The 15,984-nt window shown below is 36.0% G+C and overlaps 1 protein-coding gene across 1 annotated transcript; it reads left to right on the top strand.

Moving 5' to 3' along the window:
• Positions 1-14,621: 14,621 nt before the first annotated feature.
• LOC139860267 (F-box/kelch-repeat protein At3g06240-like) lies at positions 14,622-15,728 on the top strand. The gene has a single exon (XM_071849034.1). The coding sequence runs from the start codon at positions 14,622-14,624 to the stop codon at positions 15,726-15,728; it is 1,107 nt and encodes a 368-aa protein (XP_071705135.1).
• The last annotated feature ends 256 nt before the right edge of the window (positions 15,729-15,984 follow it).

The following is a 15,984-nucleotide window of genomic DNA, read 5'->3' as shown; positions in this document are numbered from 1 at the left end:
ATATATATATATATATATATATATATATATATATATATATATATATATATATATATATATATATATATATATATATATAGTTAATTAATATATTTGTTAAAACAGGCAAGTGAAATAGAATCTTGATTTTTCAATCATCTAACTTGTTCTGGTTATGTGTAGGTGTAGCTGTGTAGATTAGTGCTATTTCTTTTAGACTTACTGTGAAAGATTTGTCAAAGTTAAGGACTGATGTTGCTGTTTTAAAGTTATTGTCTAAAGAGTTCAAGTTTTAGAAGTTGAGGGTTTAATATGAAAATTATATCCCTCATATCATCTGGTAGCCGACATATGATCAATGAGAGATAAAAGGATGGTTTTAGGGTTCCGGCATTCGAAACACAACACATTCATTCAATATTGATTTCAGATTCTCTCAAGTTTTCTCTCATTATATTTTGTATTCCTAGATTCAATACCTAAATGGATCTAGTTGATCTTGTATTTCATTTAATTCTTTCAAGTTATTATTCATTTATTACAAAAAAATTTGGTTGTGTAATTGTCGATATGGTTATAAATGGATGTCTTATTTGATTCTGGTGTTTGATCTGTATATTTTTGCATGGTATCAGAGCGATTGCTGCTTGAATCAATTGTATTCTTCATCAAACGCATTCGATTATGGTGATTTAGGGTTTGTATCGTGCTAGGGTTCTTGGATCTAAAAATTTGGGCATCGACTCAAATTAGGGTTTCATCAAGAAATTGTCCTTTGAAGAAGAGATAATTCTATCCTCCGATGCTTATCTTTATCTCAATCATCCGTTATTATCTTCTTCGAAGGGGAGTCTCGTTTTTATTCGTGTTTTTCATTATTGATTGTTATTTTTTTTATATGTTCTTGATATTGTTTAGTTATCTGTTCTTGTTATCTGCATCTGTTCTTGACATTTGTTTGTGATATCTGATATCTGTTATTTGATATTAATTGTGATATCTACTATCTGTTATTGTATGTGATTTCTATTATCTTTGATATTAATTTTGTTTTCTCTATCTGTTATATTGCTAGATTGTTATTTTTTGCATAAATTCTATAATCATGGCTGGAACTGTAAGGGATGATGTTTTGATTAGTAAACTTGATTTTGGAGATCCACTGTATTTACATCCATCTGATATTAGTAGCGCACCTATCATTACTTTGAAATTAACTGGTACTGAAAATTACAGAGTGTGGTCTTGTGCTATGACTCTAGCTTTGCAAACTAAGAATAAAATGGGTTTTGTTAATGGAAAAGTTAAAAAAGATAAAAAAAAAATGCTATTTTGGGGAATCAATGGGATAGATGTAATTCAGTGGTTCTTTCTTGGATTCTAGGTACCATCTCAAAAGAATTATATCTTAGGCAAGTTTACTCTACTATTGCTTCTGAAGTGTGGACTGAACTAAAAGAGACTTATGATAAGGTTGATGGTTCTGTTTTGTTCAATTTGCATAAAAATATTAATTCATTAACTCAAAATGGCTCATCATTGTCTGAATATTATCACACACTTAATTCTTTATGGAAATAATTTGATGCTATGGTTCACATACCTGATAATACAACTGAATTTAAAGAACATATGAAAATGATTAAGCTAATGCAATTTTTAATGTGTGTGGATGAATCATATTCTCAAATAAGAAGTATAATTTTAACCACTGAACCACTTCCTACTATTAAAACTGCTTATGCCACTTTGTCAAGAGAAGAATCTCACAAAAATGCTTCAAATAATACAATTAAAAGGAATCAAGCTTATGCCTTTGTCACTAAAACTCTGTCAAATCAAACTTATAATCCATCCAATAATACCAGATTCACAAGAGGACCTAATCCTAATCTTAAGTGCACTAAATGTAATAAAATTGGTCACACAATTGATAGGTGTTACGAGGTTGTTGGATATCCACCCAGTTTTAAAGGCAAAATGGCTAATAATAAGTCTAATAATAATCCTACTGGTTCCTCCTGGACTAGTACTAACAAAAGTTACACTAATAATTCTGCATCTACTTCTTCTGATTGTTCTTGTTCTGTTCAAGGTTCTCAACCTTTTTCTGAAGAACAAATGGTTGTTCTCTTATCTCTCTTGAATCCTAAGCAAATCACCAGTGAACCTAAATCAAACATGGCAGGTACTAGTTATTTTAAGTCTAATATGACTTGTTCTAATATCTTCAAAAATAATCCAAGTTGGATTATTGATTCTGGTGCAAATCAACATTACATCACCAATGATAAATATCTGACAAATATTTTAGATATTTCTGATCTTAATCTAGTTGTTGAACATCCTAATGGTTCAATGGCAAAGATTCTTAAGGTTGGTACTAATGGTTCAATGGTAAAGATTCTTAAGGTTGGTGATTGTCAAGTGACTCCCAATATCACTTTGTTTGATGCTCTTGTTGTACCAGAATACTTTGTCAATCTCATGTCTGTCTATAAGTTTGTTAGAGACAGCAAAAAATTTGTAGGCTTTGATGAAAATATGTGTTACATTCAGGACTTTCCCCACAAAGGCATGATGGGAAGGATCTTGGAGACTGGTAGTATGCAAGGTAGACTATATGTTTTGAATGATTCTTCTGTTCTGGGTAAGACTACTAGCTGTTCTAGTACCAGTATATGCTATGTGTCTAAGTTTATTTGGCATAGCAGACTTGGTCACCCAGCTGATCCTGTGTTGCAAATTCTTAAAGGTTCTTTAAATTCTTAAAGGTTCTTTAGGGTTAGGTGATGGCAGTATTTTTCCATGTGACACATTTCATAAGGCTAAACAGTCTAGAGAACCTTTTCCTCTTAGTGATCATGTTTCTCATGACATTGGTAATCTTATTCATCTTGACATCTGGGGCCCTTATAAAGTTACCAGTATAGATGGTTATAGATATTTTCTTACCATTGTGGATGACTTTACCAGGGCTGTTTAGGTATATCTTCTTTGTCACAAGGGTGAAGCTACTGAGAACATAATTAGCTTTGTGCACATGTTTAAAACTCAATTTGGAAAACATATTAAGGTCTTAAAAAGTGATAATGGCACTGAGTTTGTAAATAATAACTTAAACAATTTTTGTTTAAAAACTAGAATTTTACATCAAACATCTTGTATTATACACCACAACAGAATGGTGTGGTGGAAAGAAAACACAGACATTTGTTAAATGTTTCTAGATCACTTTTGTTTCAAGGGGGTGTACCACTCAACATGTGGAGTGAATGTGTTCTCACTGCTACATATCTTATTAATAGAACTCCTTCTTCTGTCTTGAAAGGAAAATCTCCATATGAAATTATATATGGAAATTCTCCTTCTCTTAGTCATTTAAGGGTCTTTGGTTGCCTCTGTTTTTCAAAAATTCTAAATGAACATGATAAATTTGCTTCAAGAGCCAGCAAATGTGTTTTTGTTGGTTTATCTAACTCTCAAAAAGGTTATAAATTGTATAATTTGGAGTAAAAAACCTTTATTTTCTCAAGGGATGTAAAAGTTTATGAAAATATATTTCCTTTTAAGATGAAGTCCAAAGATCAAGATTTAAATAATAATGATACTGATCTTCTTTCTTTCTTTCTTTGATTTAGATAATTCTCAAGATGGGCAATCTTCTCAAGATCCCAATGATGATTTTGATTCTTTTAAAAAAACAAAGTCTGAATAATGAAGGTAGATTGGACTCTACTTCTGGCAGTATTAGTGAGACAACTACTAGTAGAACTAGACCAAATGATCATATTCAAAATGATTATTCTAGTGATGGACATGGTCCTAGTAGTACTCCTAAATCTACCAGAGTAGTTGATACTTCTGCAACATCATTTGATTATGTTATGTCTGGTAAGACTAAGTTTGGTATTGAGAACTTTGCTAATTGTGTTAAACTTGACAAAAGAAATTTCTTATTTACTTCATCTTTAAATAAACAAGTTGACCCAACAAATTATTTTGAGGCATCTAAAGATCCCAACTGGGTTGAAGCCATGAACACTGAAATGGATGCTTTATATAGAACAAAACATGGGTTTTAACTGATTTTCCTCCTAACAGAAAACCTATTGGTTGTAAGTGGATTTATAAAATAAAGTATAAATCTACTGGTGATATTGAAAGGTTTAAAGCAAGGCTTGTTGCTAAAGGTTATAGTCAAATCGAAGGTATTGACTATTATGAAACCTTTTCTCCTGTTGTTAAAATGGTTACAATTAGAAGTGTTATCACTCTTGCTGTTAATAAAGGTTGGGAGTTGTCTCAACTTGATATTAACAATGCCTTTCTCTATGGAGAACTTGATGAAGAAGTCTACATGACTTTACCTCAGGATTACTTTAATAAGGGTGAAACAAAAGTGTGCAAATTAAATAAATCATTATATGGGTTAAAACAGGCCCCTAGAAAGTGAAATGAAAAATTGTGTAATAGTCTACTTGAAAATGGACTTGTTCAAAGTAAATGTGACTATTCAATGTTTATAAAGGATAAAAATGATTTCTTTGTTGTATTACTTGTCTATGTTGATGACATTGTAATAACAGGTAATAATAAAGCTGAAATAGATTCTGTTAAACATTTTCTAAAGTCAAAGTTTTTAATCAAAGATCTTGGATTATTAAAATATTTTCTTGTAATTAAAGTTGTTCAAACTAATGATTTTATCTATCTTTCTCAAAGAAAATACTGCATGGAACTAATAAATGAGTTTGGTCTTTTAGCTTCTAAACCTTTATCTACTCCTATTGAATTAAATGTGTCTTCATATAAAGGAAAAGATAATGAGAAAGTTATAAATAATATTACTGTTTATCAAAATCTTATTGGGAAACTCATTTATATTACAATTACCACCTGATATAAGTTATGATGTTCATATACTTAGTCAATTTATGCATGCTCCTAAACCTTCACATTTAAATCTGGCATTTAGGGTTCTGAGGTATTTAAAAGGTTGTCCAGGAAAAGGTTTGTCATTCAATAAAAGTAATTCATTGACTTTAAGTGCTTATGTTGATTCTGATTGGGGTAAAAACTTAATCAATAGAAGATCTATTACTGGCTTTTGTGTGTTTTTAGGTAATTGCTTAATTTCTTGGGAAAGCAAAAAGCAGCTACTGTTTCTAAATCTTGTGCAGAAGAAAGTATAGAGCAATGGCTGCCTGCACATGTGAAATTGTTTGGATTATAAACCTTTTGACTGAACTTAAGCTCAATAAGCTTTTACGTGTATTAATGTATTGTGACAATAATCCTGCAATTCAAATCTCTGCTAATCCTGTTCATCATGAGAGAACAAAACATTTTGATATTGATTGGCATATTGTAAGGGAAAAAGCTAATAGTGGTGTTCTTAATATTGTCAAGGTTGCTTCAGTTTTAAACCTTACAGATTTTTTTACTAAGGGTTTGACTTCTTGTCAACATAAAAAGTTATGTGACAATCTTCAACTCAAGGATGCTTTCACAAGTCAGGATTCAAGGGGCATGTTAAAACAGGTAAGTGAAATAGAATCTTGATTGTTCAATCATCTAACTTGTTCTGGTTATGTGTAGGTGTAGCTGTGTAGATTACTTGTGTAGATTACTGCTATTTCTTTTGGACTTACTGTGAAAGATTTGTCAAAGTTAAGGACTGCTGTTGCTGTTTTAAAGTTATTGTTTAAGGAGTTTTTTAGAAGTTGAGGGTTTAAAATGAAAATTATATCCCCCATATCATCTGGTAGCCGACATATGATCAATGAGAGATAAAAGGATGGTTTTAGGGTTCTAGCATTCGACACACAACATATATATTCATTCAATATTGATTTCAGATTCTCTCAAGTTTTCTCTCATTATATTTTGTATTCCTAGATTCAATATGTAAATTGATCTAGTTGATCTTGTATTTTCGTTTAATTCTTTCAAGTTATTGTTCATCTATTGTGAAAAATTTTGGTTGTGTAATTGTGGATCTGATTATAATTGGAAGTCTTATTTGATTCTGGTGTTTGATCCGTATATTTTTACAATATTTGTTTTGTTTTGGGTAAGATTTAAAAAACAAACAGAGCGATATCTGTGGCTTTTACTAAGCTCAACAGAAATTGTCAGCCAGCCCAATAAAAAAATATCGTAACTTTGACATCATTAAAAAACACGTTTTACTGAAAATTCTCATTGATTAGTTACATAAGTTCAAATAAAACCGTATATCAAAAAGGAACCTTAAGAACCTTTATACAACAATGGCGCCTGTGGTTCCACATGATATCGTCACCGAGATCCTGTATTATGTTCCCGTGAAATCTGCTGGTCGTTTCAGATGCGTTTCAAAGGAGTGGAACACTCTACTTTCATCTCCACACTTCATCAAATCCCATCAAATTAAACGCAACCGAAATCACATCTTATTTATCGGCCACAGAGATTTGTCTCTCCATTCACTCCCACTTGTTGATTTTGATGAAAAACAGTTTTAACACCAACAAATATTGATGTAAAGACACGTTTTGTCAAGTCTATTACCAGTAGTATCCATGGTTCTTGTAATGGCCTTGTTTTGGTATTATCTTTGGACTCTCAGAAAAAAAACAGTGCACTCGTTCTTTTGAATCCAACGACCAGGGAATTCACTGAGATCAGTGAACCTAATTTCAGTTTTATAGTGAAAGATATTATCAAATACAGGTTAATTATGATTGGATTTGGTTATGATTCGTTAACTGATGATTACAAGATTACCTTTTACTACTTGATATCTTTAGGTTGTATGTATGTTTATGTTTATAGCCTTAAATCTGGTACTTGGAAACAGGTGAATTCTTGTTACAATTATTCTTTTGGTAAGTTGATTCACGGTGACACGCTTCATGGTGTTTTTGTCGACGGGTCAATCCATAGTTTTGCTAAAAGGCGGTCTGATGGTTTACGGGTAATTTTAGGATTTAGTTTAGCAGATGAAAAATTTAATGAAGTGGCATCACCTGATGATGTTGATATTAGTGATCAAGATGGTTGCATACTTACTGTTCTTGGTGGAAAGCTTGGTATATTCTTGAAATCTGTTGGTGAGGTTTGGTTGATGAATGAGTATGGGGTAAAAGAATCTTGGACTAGAACTATACTTCAAGGACTCTATGGATACCGGATTCTATTATTTGAACCAATGATTTATAAAACTGGCGAAATTCTAATTGTTGCCGCTTGCTCACGCCAACTGTTTATATATGACACAGAAGGAAGACAACGTTCCTCGAAAAATATTAAGATTGATTCTAAAAATTATATGTGTAATCTATGTAGCTATGTTGAAAGCCTTTTGTCCCCAACCCATCAAGAACAATTAGAATTCGGTAGTACTTATTAAAGCAAAGGTGTATGCATATGTGTAGTTATTAAGGCTTAGTTTATTTGATTATATTGAAATCCAATGTTGCCTTCTTATACTCTACATTTGGTGCATTGATTAAAATCATTCTTGTTGAACTAATCATGAGGTTGTTCTCTGTTTTTTATTATTGCTCTTGATCAAACGTTTCTGTTATGTTTCCATTCATTGTGGATCCTTTATGATATGATTTGTAGGTACTTTTGAGAAGACTTGCATCAAATGGATCCGACAGTCTTTGACATTCCACTTACGACCCTTGCGTTTAGTTAGATATGATTTTGGTTCGGCCAGTATATTACGACTTTTAGTTGTAGCTTTTGTCAATTGGTTTGCTAGCCTTGTTATTCTTTGTCCACCCTGTTGGTAGTTAGTTTGCGCGTGTTAGGTTTTAGGTTTAGCTTGCTTGTTTGTTCTCTAGTGTTGTACGTTGGTTGATGAGGCTTGTTTTGTGATTCACATTGTAACGGTTTGTACCGTGTTGTTCTTCGAATCCATTTATTTATATTATCGTTTTTAGAAAAAATCATATTTTAATTATGATCAAATAGGTCTTAAGAGTGTTTTGAAATAGTTTTACTCATAAACTTTTCTAACTTAAGTGCATTTGAAGTCATTTTTTAAAATAATAATGAATGATAGTGAAGTGATATTCCCCTTTTAGTTACATTTCATTGTTTGAACCGTACAAAATTGATATACAGCCCAATTTGTAAGTGAATGGGTTAAAGTAGCCACCTTTATAATTATAAATAAGTATGATTTACATTGTACTTCATTTGGATCCTTTGAAGGGTTGGATAATGTTCTCGAGTTAGATTGTGATGAGGATATCCCTCCCATTTTAGCGAATGTTTCTTATCCATCAAAGGGGTCAATTGGATTAAATCTTTCCGAACCGGGTCCGGATGAGGGTTGTAGTAAGGTTGCATCGGTTGATTTTGAAACAGTTGCTTCCGAATTTGGTAAACCTTGTGATACTTCGGTGATAATTCCCGCGGATTTGGCTAAGTGTAATGGTGATTCGGGTTCGGTTCCACCTTTAGTCGCCTTTACGACTATGATGGATAATATGGTGGCCGAGTTGGATGACGTGGAAGACAATCCCAACTCTTCTAAAGTGGATAATATGGTTTCCTCAAAGACGAATAAAGGGAAGAACTCGAGAAGTAGAAGGCGCCGAGTTCAAGGGGAAGAGATGGATAAGTTCGGGGATTTCATCAAAGACGCTTAAGAGGTCCGGGTGAAGAGGGTTGCAAATCACTCGTCATTTGTTTGATTGATCATCCTCTTTTTTCCTGTCTCGTATAGTTAATTCGTATCTTTTGTGTTTCTTTTTATGTTGTATTGTCTTTGTGTCTCGGTGCGCGCTTAGTTAGGTTTGACGTTCATGTTTTAGCTCGGTTGTCGATGGTTTGTACATTTTTTGGAGGTTCAACTTTTCTTGAAGTCTCTTTTGATAATCAAAGTTCTAGTTTTTTCGCCGAAAAAAAAGAAATTGTGAGTTTTTACTCCTCGATCTGAATGTATCTATGGACTCCTAAATTTATTTATGCAATTTTAAATTACTTTAAAGATATCTGGATCGTCGTTTATTCTAAATTGCAAGTCTTTTTTCTAACTTTTTGCTTTCATTCCTCATCCCTTAACTTTTAAATGTTAACGTAGATCATCTCTTCAGTAAACTAACGCATAGTGTCACGTGCCAACTCGTTTTGTCCTTTTCTATTCATTTCTTTCTTTTCCCTTTTCTTTGTTTTTTTTCTCTCTTTATTCTCACTTAAATTCACAGCCACCTACACTCAGTGGCGAGTCTATGTGGAAGCATGTGAATCACGAGATACCATTTGTTTGAAAACTTTTATTACATAGTACTTTTCAAATTGTATATAACACCTCTAAATTTAATTAAAAAACCTTAAATATTTATTGAATTTGTGGTTTTTTTAGCTAAATATCCATTAAAATAAAATAAAAATTAACTATAAGGTCCCATATATTTTTGAATGTGTGATTTTTTTAGGTAAACTACCACAAAAATTACATTCAAATATAATTAATATCGGTGAAAAAAATGCTAGTATTGAACAAAAAAATTCAGGACTTCATCGAGTTTTGATCACGGAATCGTCACTGTCTACACTATCCCTAAATAAATGAAGAGTTATTAACTAAAATGTCCATTCTCCAAACAAAATATAACGATATACCCTCAAATATAAACATGCCAAAACACCCTCGCAAGTGGGAAACTATCCCAAGGTAGCCAAGTAGTTGGGGCCCTGACATCCTTGCAAGAGGTCTCAGGTTCGAATCTTGGGTGGTTAGGGAAGAGTTGGAAACACCCAGGTAGTATTCCTGATGGGCTATGTACAGTAGAGTATAAGGTTGGATTACTCGCCCTAATCCAAACAGTGAAAACCATACAACTTGTACCCTCGCAAGTCAGAAATGAGCCTTGCGACTTGCTATTTATCGGTCATCACATCGACGCCATGATTCCTTATGAGACTACCGGAAGTTAATTAATACTCCTTTTTCCATTGAGTTTTGACCATTGAATCGTCACGACTTACAATTTCCTTAAATAAATGAAGAGTTATTAACTAAAATGTCCATTTTCCAAACAAAATATAACAATACACCCTCAAATATAAATATGCCAAAACACCCTCGCAAGTCAGAAATGAGCCTTGCGACTTGCTATTTATCAGTGATCACACCGACACCATGGTTCCTTATGAGCATACCGGAAGTTATTAATGCTGACTTAGGAATGTGTATATTATTTGATACCTCCTATGCAAATACAATAGTGCAGCATATATAGCCGATACCCTAATAGAACTAGGTGGGCTCAGCCCAAGATACAATGCATATGGACTAAATATAATACAGAGAATAATATGTCAAACATCCCCCCGCAGTTGGAGCGGGAGTGCTTCGGACGCTCAAACTGGATCTAAACTCATCAAACAATGCAAAAGGTAGGCCTTTGGTGAAGATGTCTGCAAACTGGAATCTGGACGGTACATGTAGAACCCGAACTTGCCCCTGAGCAACAAGATCGCGTACAAAATGAATGTCAATCTCAATGTGTTTGGTGCGTTGGTGCTGAACAGGATTGGAAGCGAGATATACAGAGCTGACATTATCGCAATAAACAAGAGTGGCAGACGTGAGTGGACAGTGTAGCTCACGTAGGAGATTGCGTAACCAATAAGTCTCGGCAACTGCATTAGCAACCCCACGATACTCTGCTTCGGCACTGGAGCGAGAGGGAGTGAGTTGCTGTTTAGAGGACCAGGATAAGAGATTGTTGCCGAGGAAAACACAATAACCTGATGTGGATCGTCTAGTAGTGGGGCAACCTGCCCAATCAGCATCGGAATAAGCAACCAAAGAGGTTGGTGAAGAGGCATATAACTGAAGACCCAGATCAGTGGTACCCTGAATATATCTAATGATCCGTCTGAGGGCCTGCATGTGCTGCTCACGAGGGTCATACATAAATAAACATACCTGCTGAACCGCATAAGAGATGTCGGGTCTAGTAAAAGTGAGATACTGTAATGCTCCGGCAAGGCTCCGATAGAGAGTCGGGTCCTTGACCGGAGGTCCATGACTAGTAAGCTTGGAGCCCGGTTCAACCGGCGTTCGACAAGGATGACGAGAGGGCAGATCGGCCCGCTCAATGATCTCAGTGGCATACTGTTTCTGGGATAGAAAAAGACCAGAAGCAGTACGAGTGGCATGGATCCCAAGAAAATAATTTAATGGTCCCAAATCTGTCATAGCAAATTCCTTATGTAAGGAAGAGATAATCTGCTGAAGAAAGCCTGTAGAAGAAGCAGTCAAAATGATATCATCAACATATAGAAGCAGGTATGCAGTGGCTGAACCCTGCTGATAAATAAAAAGCGATGCGTCACATCGACTCTGATGAAAACCGAGCCTCTGAGCATAACCTGCAAAGCGCTGAAACCAAGCTCGAGGGGCCTGTTTGAGACCATATAAAGATTTCTGCAATAAGCAGACATGATCAGGATATCTGGGATCCCGAAAACCTGGTAGCTGATGCATATAGACAGTCTCTGAGAGCTGTCCATGAAGAAAGGCGTTCTTGACATCTAGCTGATGAATGGGCCAGTGTCTAGAGACCGCTAGACTAAGAATAGTGCGTATAGATGCCGGTTTAACAACCGGACTAAAAGTCTCATCACAATCAATGCCGATCTGTTGGCTGCGACCGTTAGCAACCAGTCGAGCCTTGTACCTGCTCAAACTACCGTCTGCATTATACTTGTGCTTAAAGAGCCACATGGAGCGAACTATGTTCGTGTCCGATGGGCGAGGCACAAGTGTCCAAGTACTATTGTTAATTAAAGCATTATATTCATCAGTCATAGCCTGTTTCCAGTTAGGGTCATGTAGGGCATCGGGATAAGTGCGAGGGATAGGAGAAACTATAGTGGTGTGAAGGTTGAGACGTTGCACGGGTTTGGTGGTGCCAAGGCGTGCGCGAGTGACCATGGGATGAGTGGAGGTGGATGATGAGGTAGCCTCAGAAGGAGGAGACTGTGTCTCCGGGAGGTGAGGCTGAGTGGTAGTAGGGGCGGTAGCCTCGATAGGAGGAGGCTGAGTCTCCGGTAAGGAATCAGTGTGTGGTGTGTCGTCTGTAGCCTCAGTAGGAAGAGGCTGTGTCTCCGAAGAAGAGTTGGGAGTAGGTGTGGACAGAGAGAAAGATCTGGAAAATAAGCTGGGTGGAGGATCGAGAAAGTCATATGATGGCGGTTGAGTGGGTGTCATGGAACCAAATGGGAACGAAGTCTCATCAAAGGTGACGTGGCGGGATAATATGATTCTGTTGGTGGTGAGGTCGAGACAACGGTACCCTCGATGGTTTGAAGGGTAGCCGAGAAATATGCATGGAGTGGATCGGGGAGCTAGTTTGTGAGGGGTCTGAAGGTGAGGATAGCAAAGGCAACCGAACACACGAAGAGTGGTGTAGTTAGGTTTTTGTTGATATAGACGGTGGTAGGGTATGTCGTGATTAATTGCGGAGGATGGCAGAATGTTGAGAAGATAGGCGGCCATATGAAGAGCCTCAACCCAGTAGGTAGGTGGAAGATGAGCTTGAAAAAGAAGGGTTCGAATTAAGTTATTAATGGTGCGAAGCATGCGTTCGGATTTCCCATTTTGTTGGGAGGTATAGGGACATGATAGACGGATTTGAATGCTGTTAGTCTGAAGAAGGTTATGGAAAGCGTTGTTGTCAAATTCCCCCCCATTGTCACATTGAAAAGACTTGATTTCACGTTTAAATTGGGTGCGAACAAAGGTGCGAAAATTAGTGAAGGTATTAAGTACATCAGATTTGTTACGCAATGGAAATACCCATACATAGTGTGAGTAATGATCAAGAAATATAACATAGTATTTCAAACCACTAAGACTAGGCACAGGTGAAGTCCATAAATCAGAATGAATAATATCAAAAACATCGTTAACATTTGAACTAGAAACAGAAAAAGGTAGTCGCACATGTTTGCCAAGCTGACATGCGTGGCAAAAAATAGGAGACGACAATTTATTACATGCAATATCTTTATTTAAAATAAGTCTTCGAAAAGTGTCATGTCCAGGGTGGCCAAGACGTTGGTGCCAAGTAATTGGGTTGGTGAGAAGTGCTTGCGGAGGAGAAGGTGACGTCAATGGGTAGAGATCCCCGGTGCTATCACATCGGAGAAGGAGACGACGCGTCAGGTAATCCTTCACAGAAAAACCAAAAGGGTCAAATTCAACAGAGACAAGGTTATCACGAGTAAATTGTCTGACAGATATAAGATTTTTTACAATGTTAGGTGTTACTAGGACATTGTTTAGGTGTAAGGGTCGATGTGTGTTAGATAACAAGCTATGTCCGGTGTTGGTGACGGGAATCGTGTTCCCGTTGCCAACAGCGACTGATGAATATTTACGATTATTAAAAACAGTACTTAGAGTATTAATGCAAGAGGTAAGGTGATTAGACGCACCAGTATCCATGTGCCAACCCGCAGTACCGAAATCTTGAAGTGTCATGGCGTTAAACGCACTAGGAAGCACCGTTTCTTGTGTTTGTGTGCGTGGATCAACGACAAAAGTACCATATGAGCTGAGTTGTGCTGTAGGAAAAATACCAGAAGCATTATGTGGGCTGGCGTAGAGAGCATGCGGCCCAGTTAAGGAACCCGGTTGTTGAGGCCCAAAAGTGGCCTTATCGGGCTTAGTAAACCCAGGTGGAGTAGGCAGGAGACCGGCCCGGGCTGTTGGGCTCGCCCCGTAGTAATTAAATGCAGCGGCAGGTGGATTGAAGGGAGCCCGAGACAAGTGGGCGGTCTGGGCCAACTGGGCCTGTTGGGCCGCTATAATCTGTAAAAGCTGGGCCTGACTAACACCATTGGACCGATTTGAGGAATTATTTTGAGTTCCAGAATTAGGCCTTTTTGAATTTCCCTGATGAACATATCTACACCGATTCTCAAATCGGCAAAACCCCTTCAGAAAGTTGCGGCATAGTTCCGGCTGAACGGATGTGGATTTTGGTGGTGTTTGAACAACCAAGGCCGACGGGTGAGAGGGATTTGGTGGAGTATCGTTTGTGAGGCGTTGCTGACGAGCAAAAGTCATTTCTTCCATTAAAAGCATAGAACGCACGGTTTCAAAATCTGGAAAAGGTTGTCGATGTAGAATGATGTGCATGGCATGAGGATACTTGTTGTTTCACCCTAATTTGAGTACTAATGTAGTTCCAGTATCACTGCGATCCTACTAAGATGTATTATACCCATTTGGTAAAAAAGAAAAAATGGACTAAAAAGACAGGAATTGTAAGGGGTCGTAATTTTAAATATTTACCCTAAAAAAAGAAGAAAGTAAATCAATTGGTTTTGGAACTAACTTTGTGTCAACTATAAACTATTATTATACATGGCCTGTTAATTTATATACATTGTATGTATATATATAGATTTAATTTAATGATATACGTGTTTTGCTTTTGGCCTTTTGGGTAAGATTTAGAAAACAAACAGAGCGATATCTGTGGCTTTTACTAAGCTCAACAGAATTTGTTAGCTCAATCATCAAAAAAACACGCGTTACTGAAAACTTGTTACATTCGTTCATTAATCCTAAACCAATAAATAAAAAAAGAACCTTAATCAAGAGCCTTTATATAACAATGGCGTCTGAGATTCCACCCGATATCATCACCGAGATCTTATATTATCTTCCTGCAAAATCTGCTGGCCGTTTCAGGTGCGTTTCAAAGGAATGGAAGTCTCTACTTTCATCACCACATTTCATCAAAACCCATCAAATTAAACGCAACCAAAATCACATCATATCAATCCACACTGACGCGTCACTCTATTCACTCCCACTTAATGTTGATAATTTCAATGAAAAAACAGTTTCAACAAAGGTTGATTTAAATTCGAGATATGTCAAGTCTGTTTTTGTCCATGGATCTTGTAATGGTCTTGTTTTGGTGTCATCTGTAGACTCTCAAAAAAAATATGCGCTCGTTCTTTTCAATCCAATGACCAGGGAATTAACTGAGATTGGTTTACCTAGTTACAGATATGATGAGACAGATTTTGTTAGAAACCGGTTTATCATGATTGGATTTGGTTATGATTCGTTAACTGATGATTACAAGATTACTTTGTACTTCTTGATATCTCTTGATTGTATGATTGTTCATGTCTATAGCCTTAAATCTAGTACATGGAAACAGGTGGATTCTTGTTACAACTATTCTTTTGATATGATGATTCATGGGGTTTTTGTTGATGGGTTTATTCATTGTTTTGCTAAAAGGCGTTGTGACGGTTTACGGGTAATTTTAGGGTTTAGTTTAGCAGATGAGAAATTTAATGAAGTGCCATCACCTGATATTGTTGATGATGATTGCAAACTTGTTGATCTTGGTGGAAAGCTTGGTATATTCTTAAAATCTGTTGGCGAGGTTTGGTTAATGAATGAGTACGGGGTAAAAGAATCTTGGACTAATATTATACTTGAAGGACTCAATAAAACAGGCAATGATTTATCTTTTGGTCAGGCTTGGTGGCTGAATGATTTTCGAAGTATCTTATTTCAACCAATGATTTATAAAACTGGCAAAATTGTGATTGTTGCCAATTGCCGATCCCGAATGTTTATATTTGACAATGAAGGAAGATGTTTCTTGGAAAATATTAAGATTAATAATAGTAGGATGATGTCATATCAAGTTAGCTATGTTGAAAGCCTTGTCTCCCCAAAACTCATCAGGAACAATTAGAATCCGGTAGTGTTTTAAGCAAAGGTATATGCATATGTGCATTTATTAAGGCTTGGTTTATATGATTATGACGAAATCCTATGTTGTCTTGTTGAACTGATCATGAGGTAGTTCTCTGTTTTTTTTAGTATGAATGTTTCAGTTATCTTTTCATTGAATGTGGATTCTTTATGATATAATATTTAGGTACTTGGTGATTTTTTAGTTTATATGATTATATCGAAATCCTATGTTTTCTTGTCTAAATCCTATGTTG

This window comes from Rutidosis leptorrhynchoides, chromosome 7 (assembly GCF_046630445.1).
Source record: "Rutidosis leptorrhynchoides isolate AG116_Rl617_1_P2 chromosome 7, CSIRO_AGI_Rlap_v1, whole genome shotgun sequence".
Lineage (NCBI taxonomy): Eukaryota > Viridiplantae > Streptophyta > Magnoliopsida > Asterales > Asteraceae > Rutidosis > Rutidosis leptorrhynchoides.
This window is presented reverse-complemented; position numbering and strand designations above follow the sequence as displayed.

What these genes read in the sequence shown, in the direction of transcription:
- LOC139860267 (XM_071849034.1), top strand. Translation starts at nt 14,622, where the DNA reads ATGGCGTCTGAGATTCCACCCGATATCATCACCGAGATCTTATATTAT.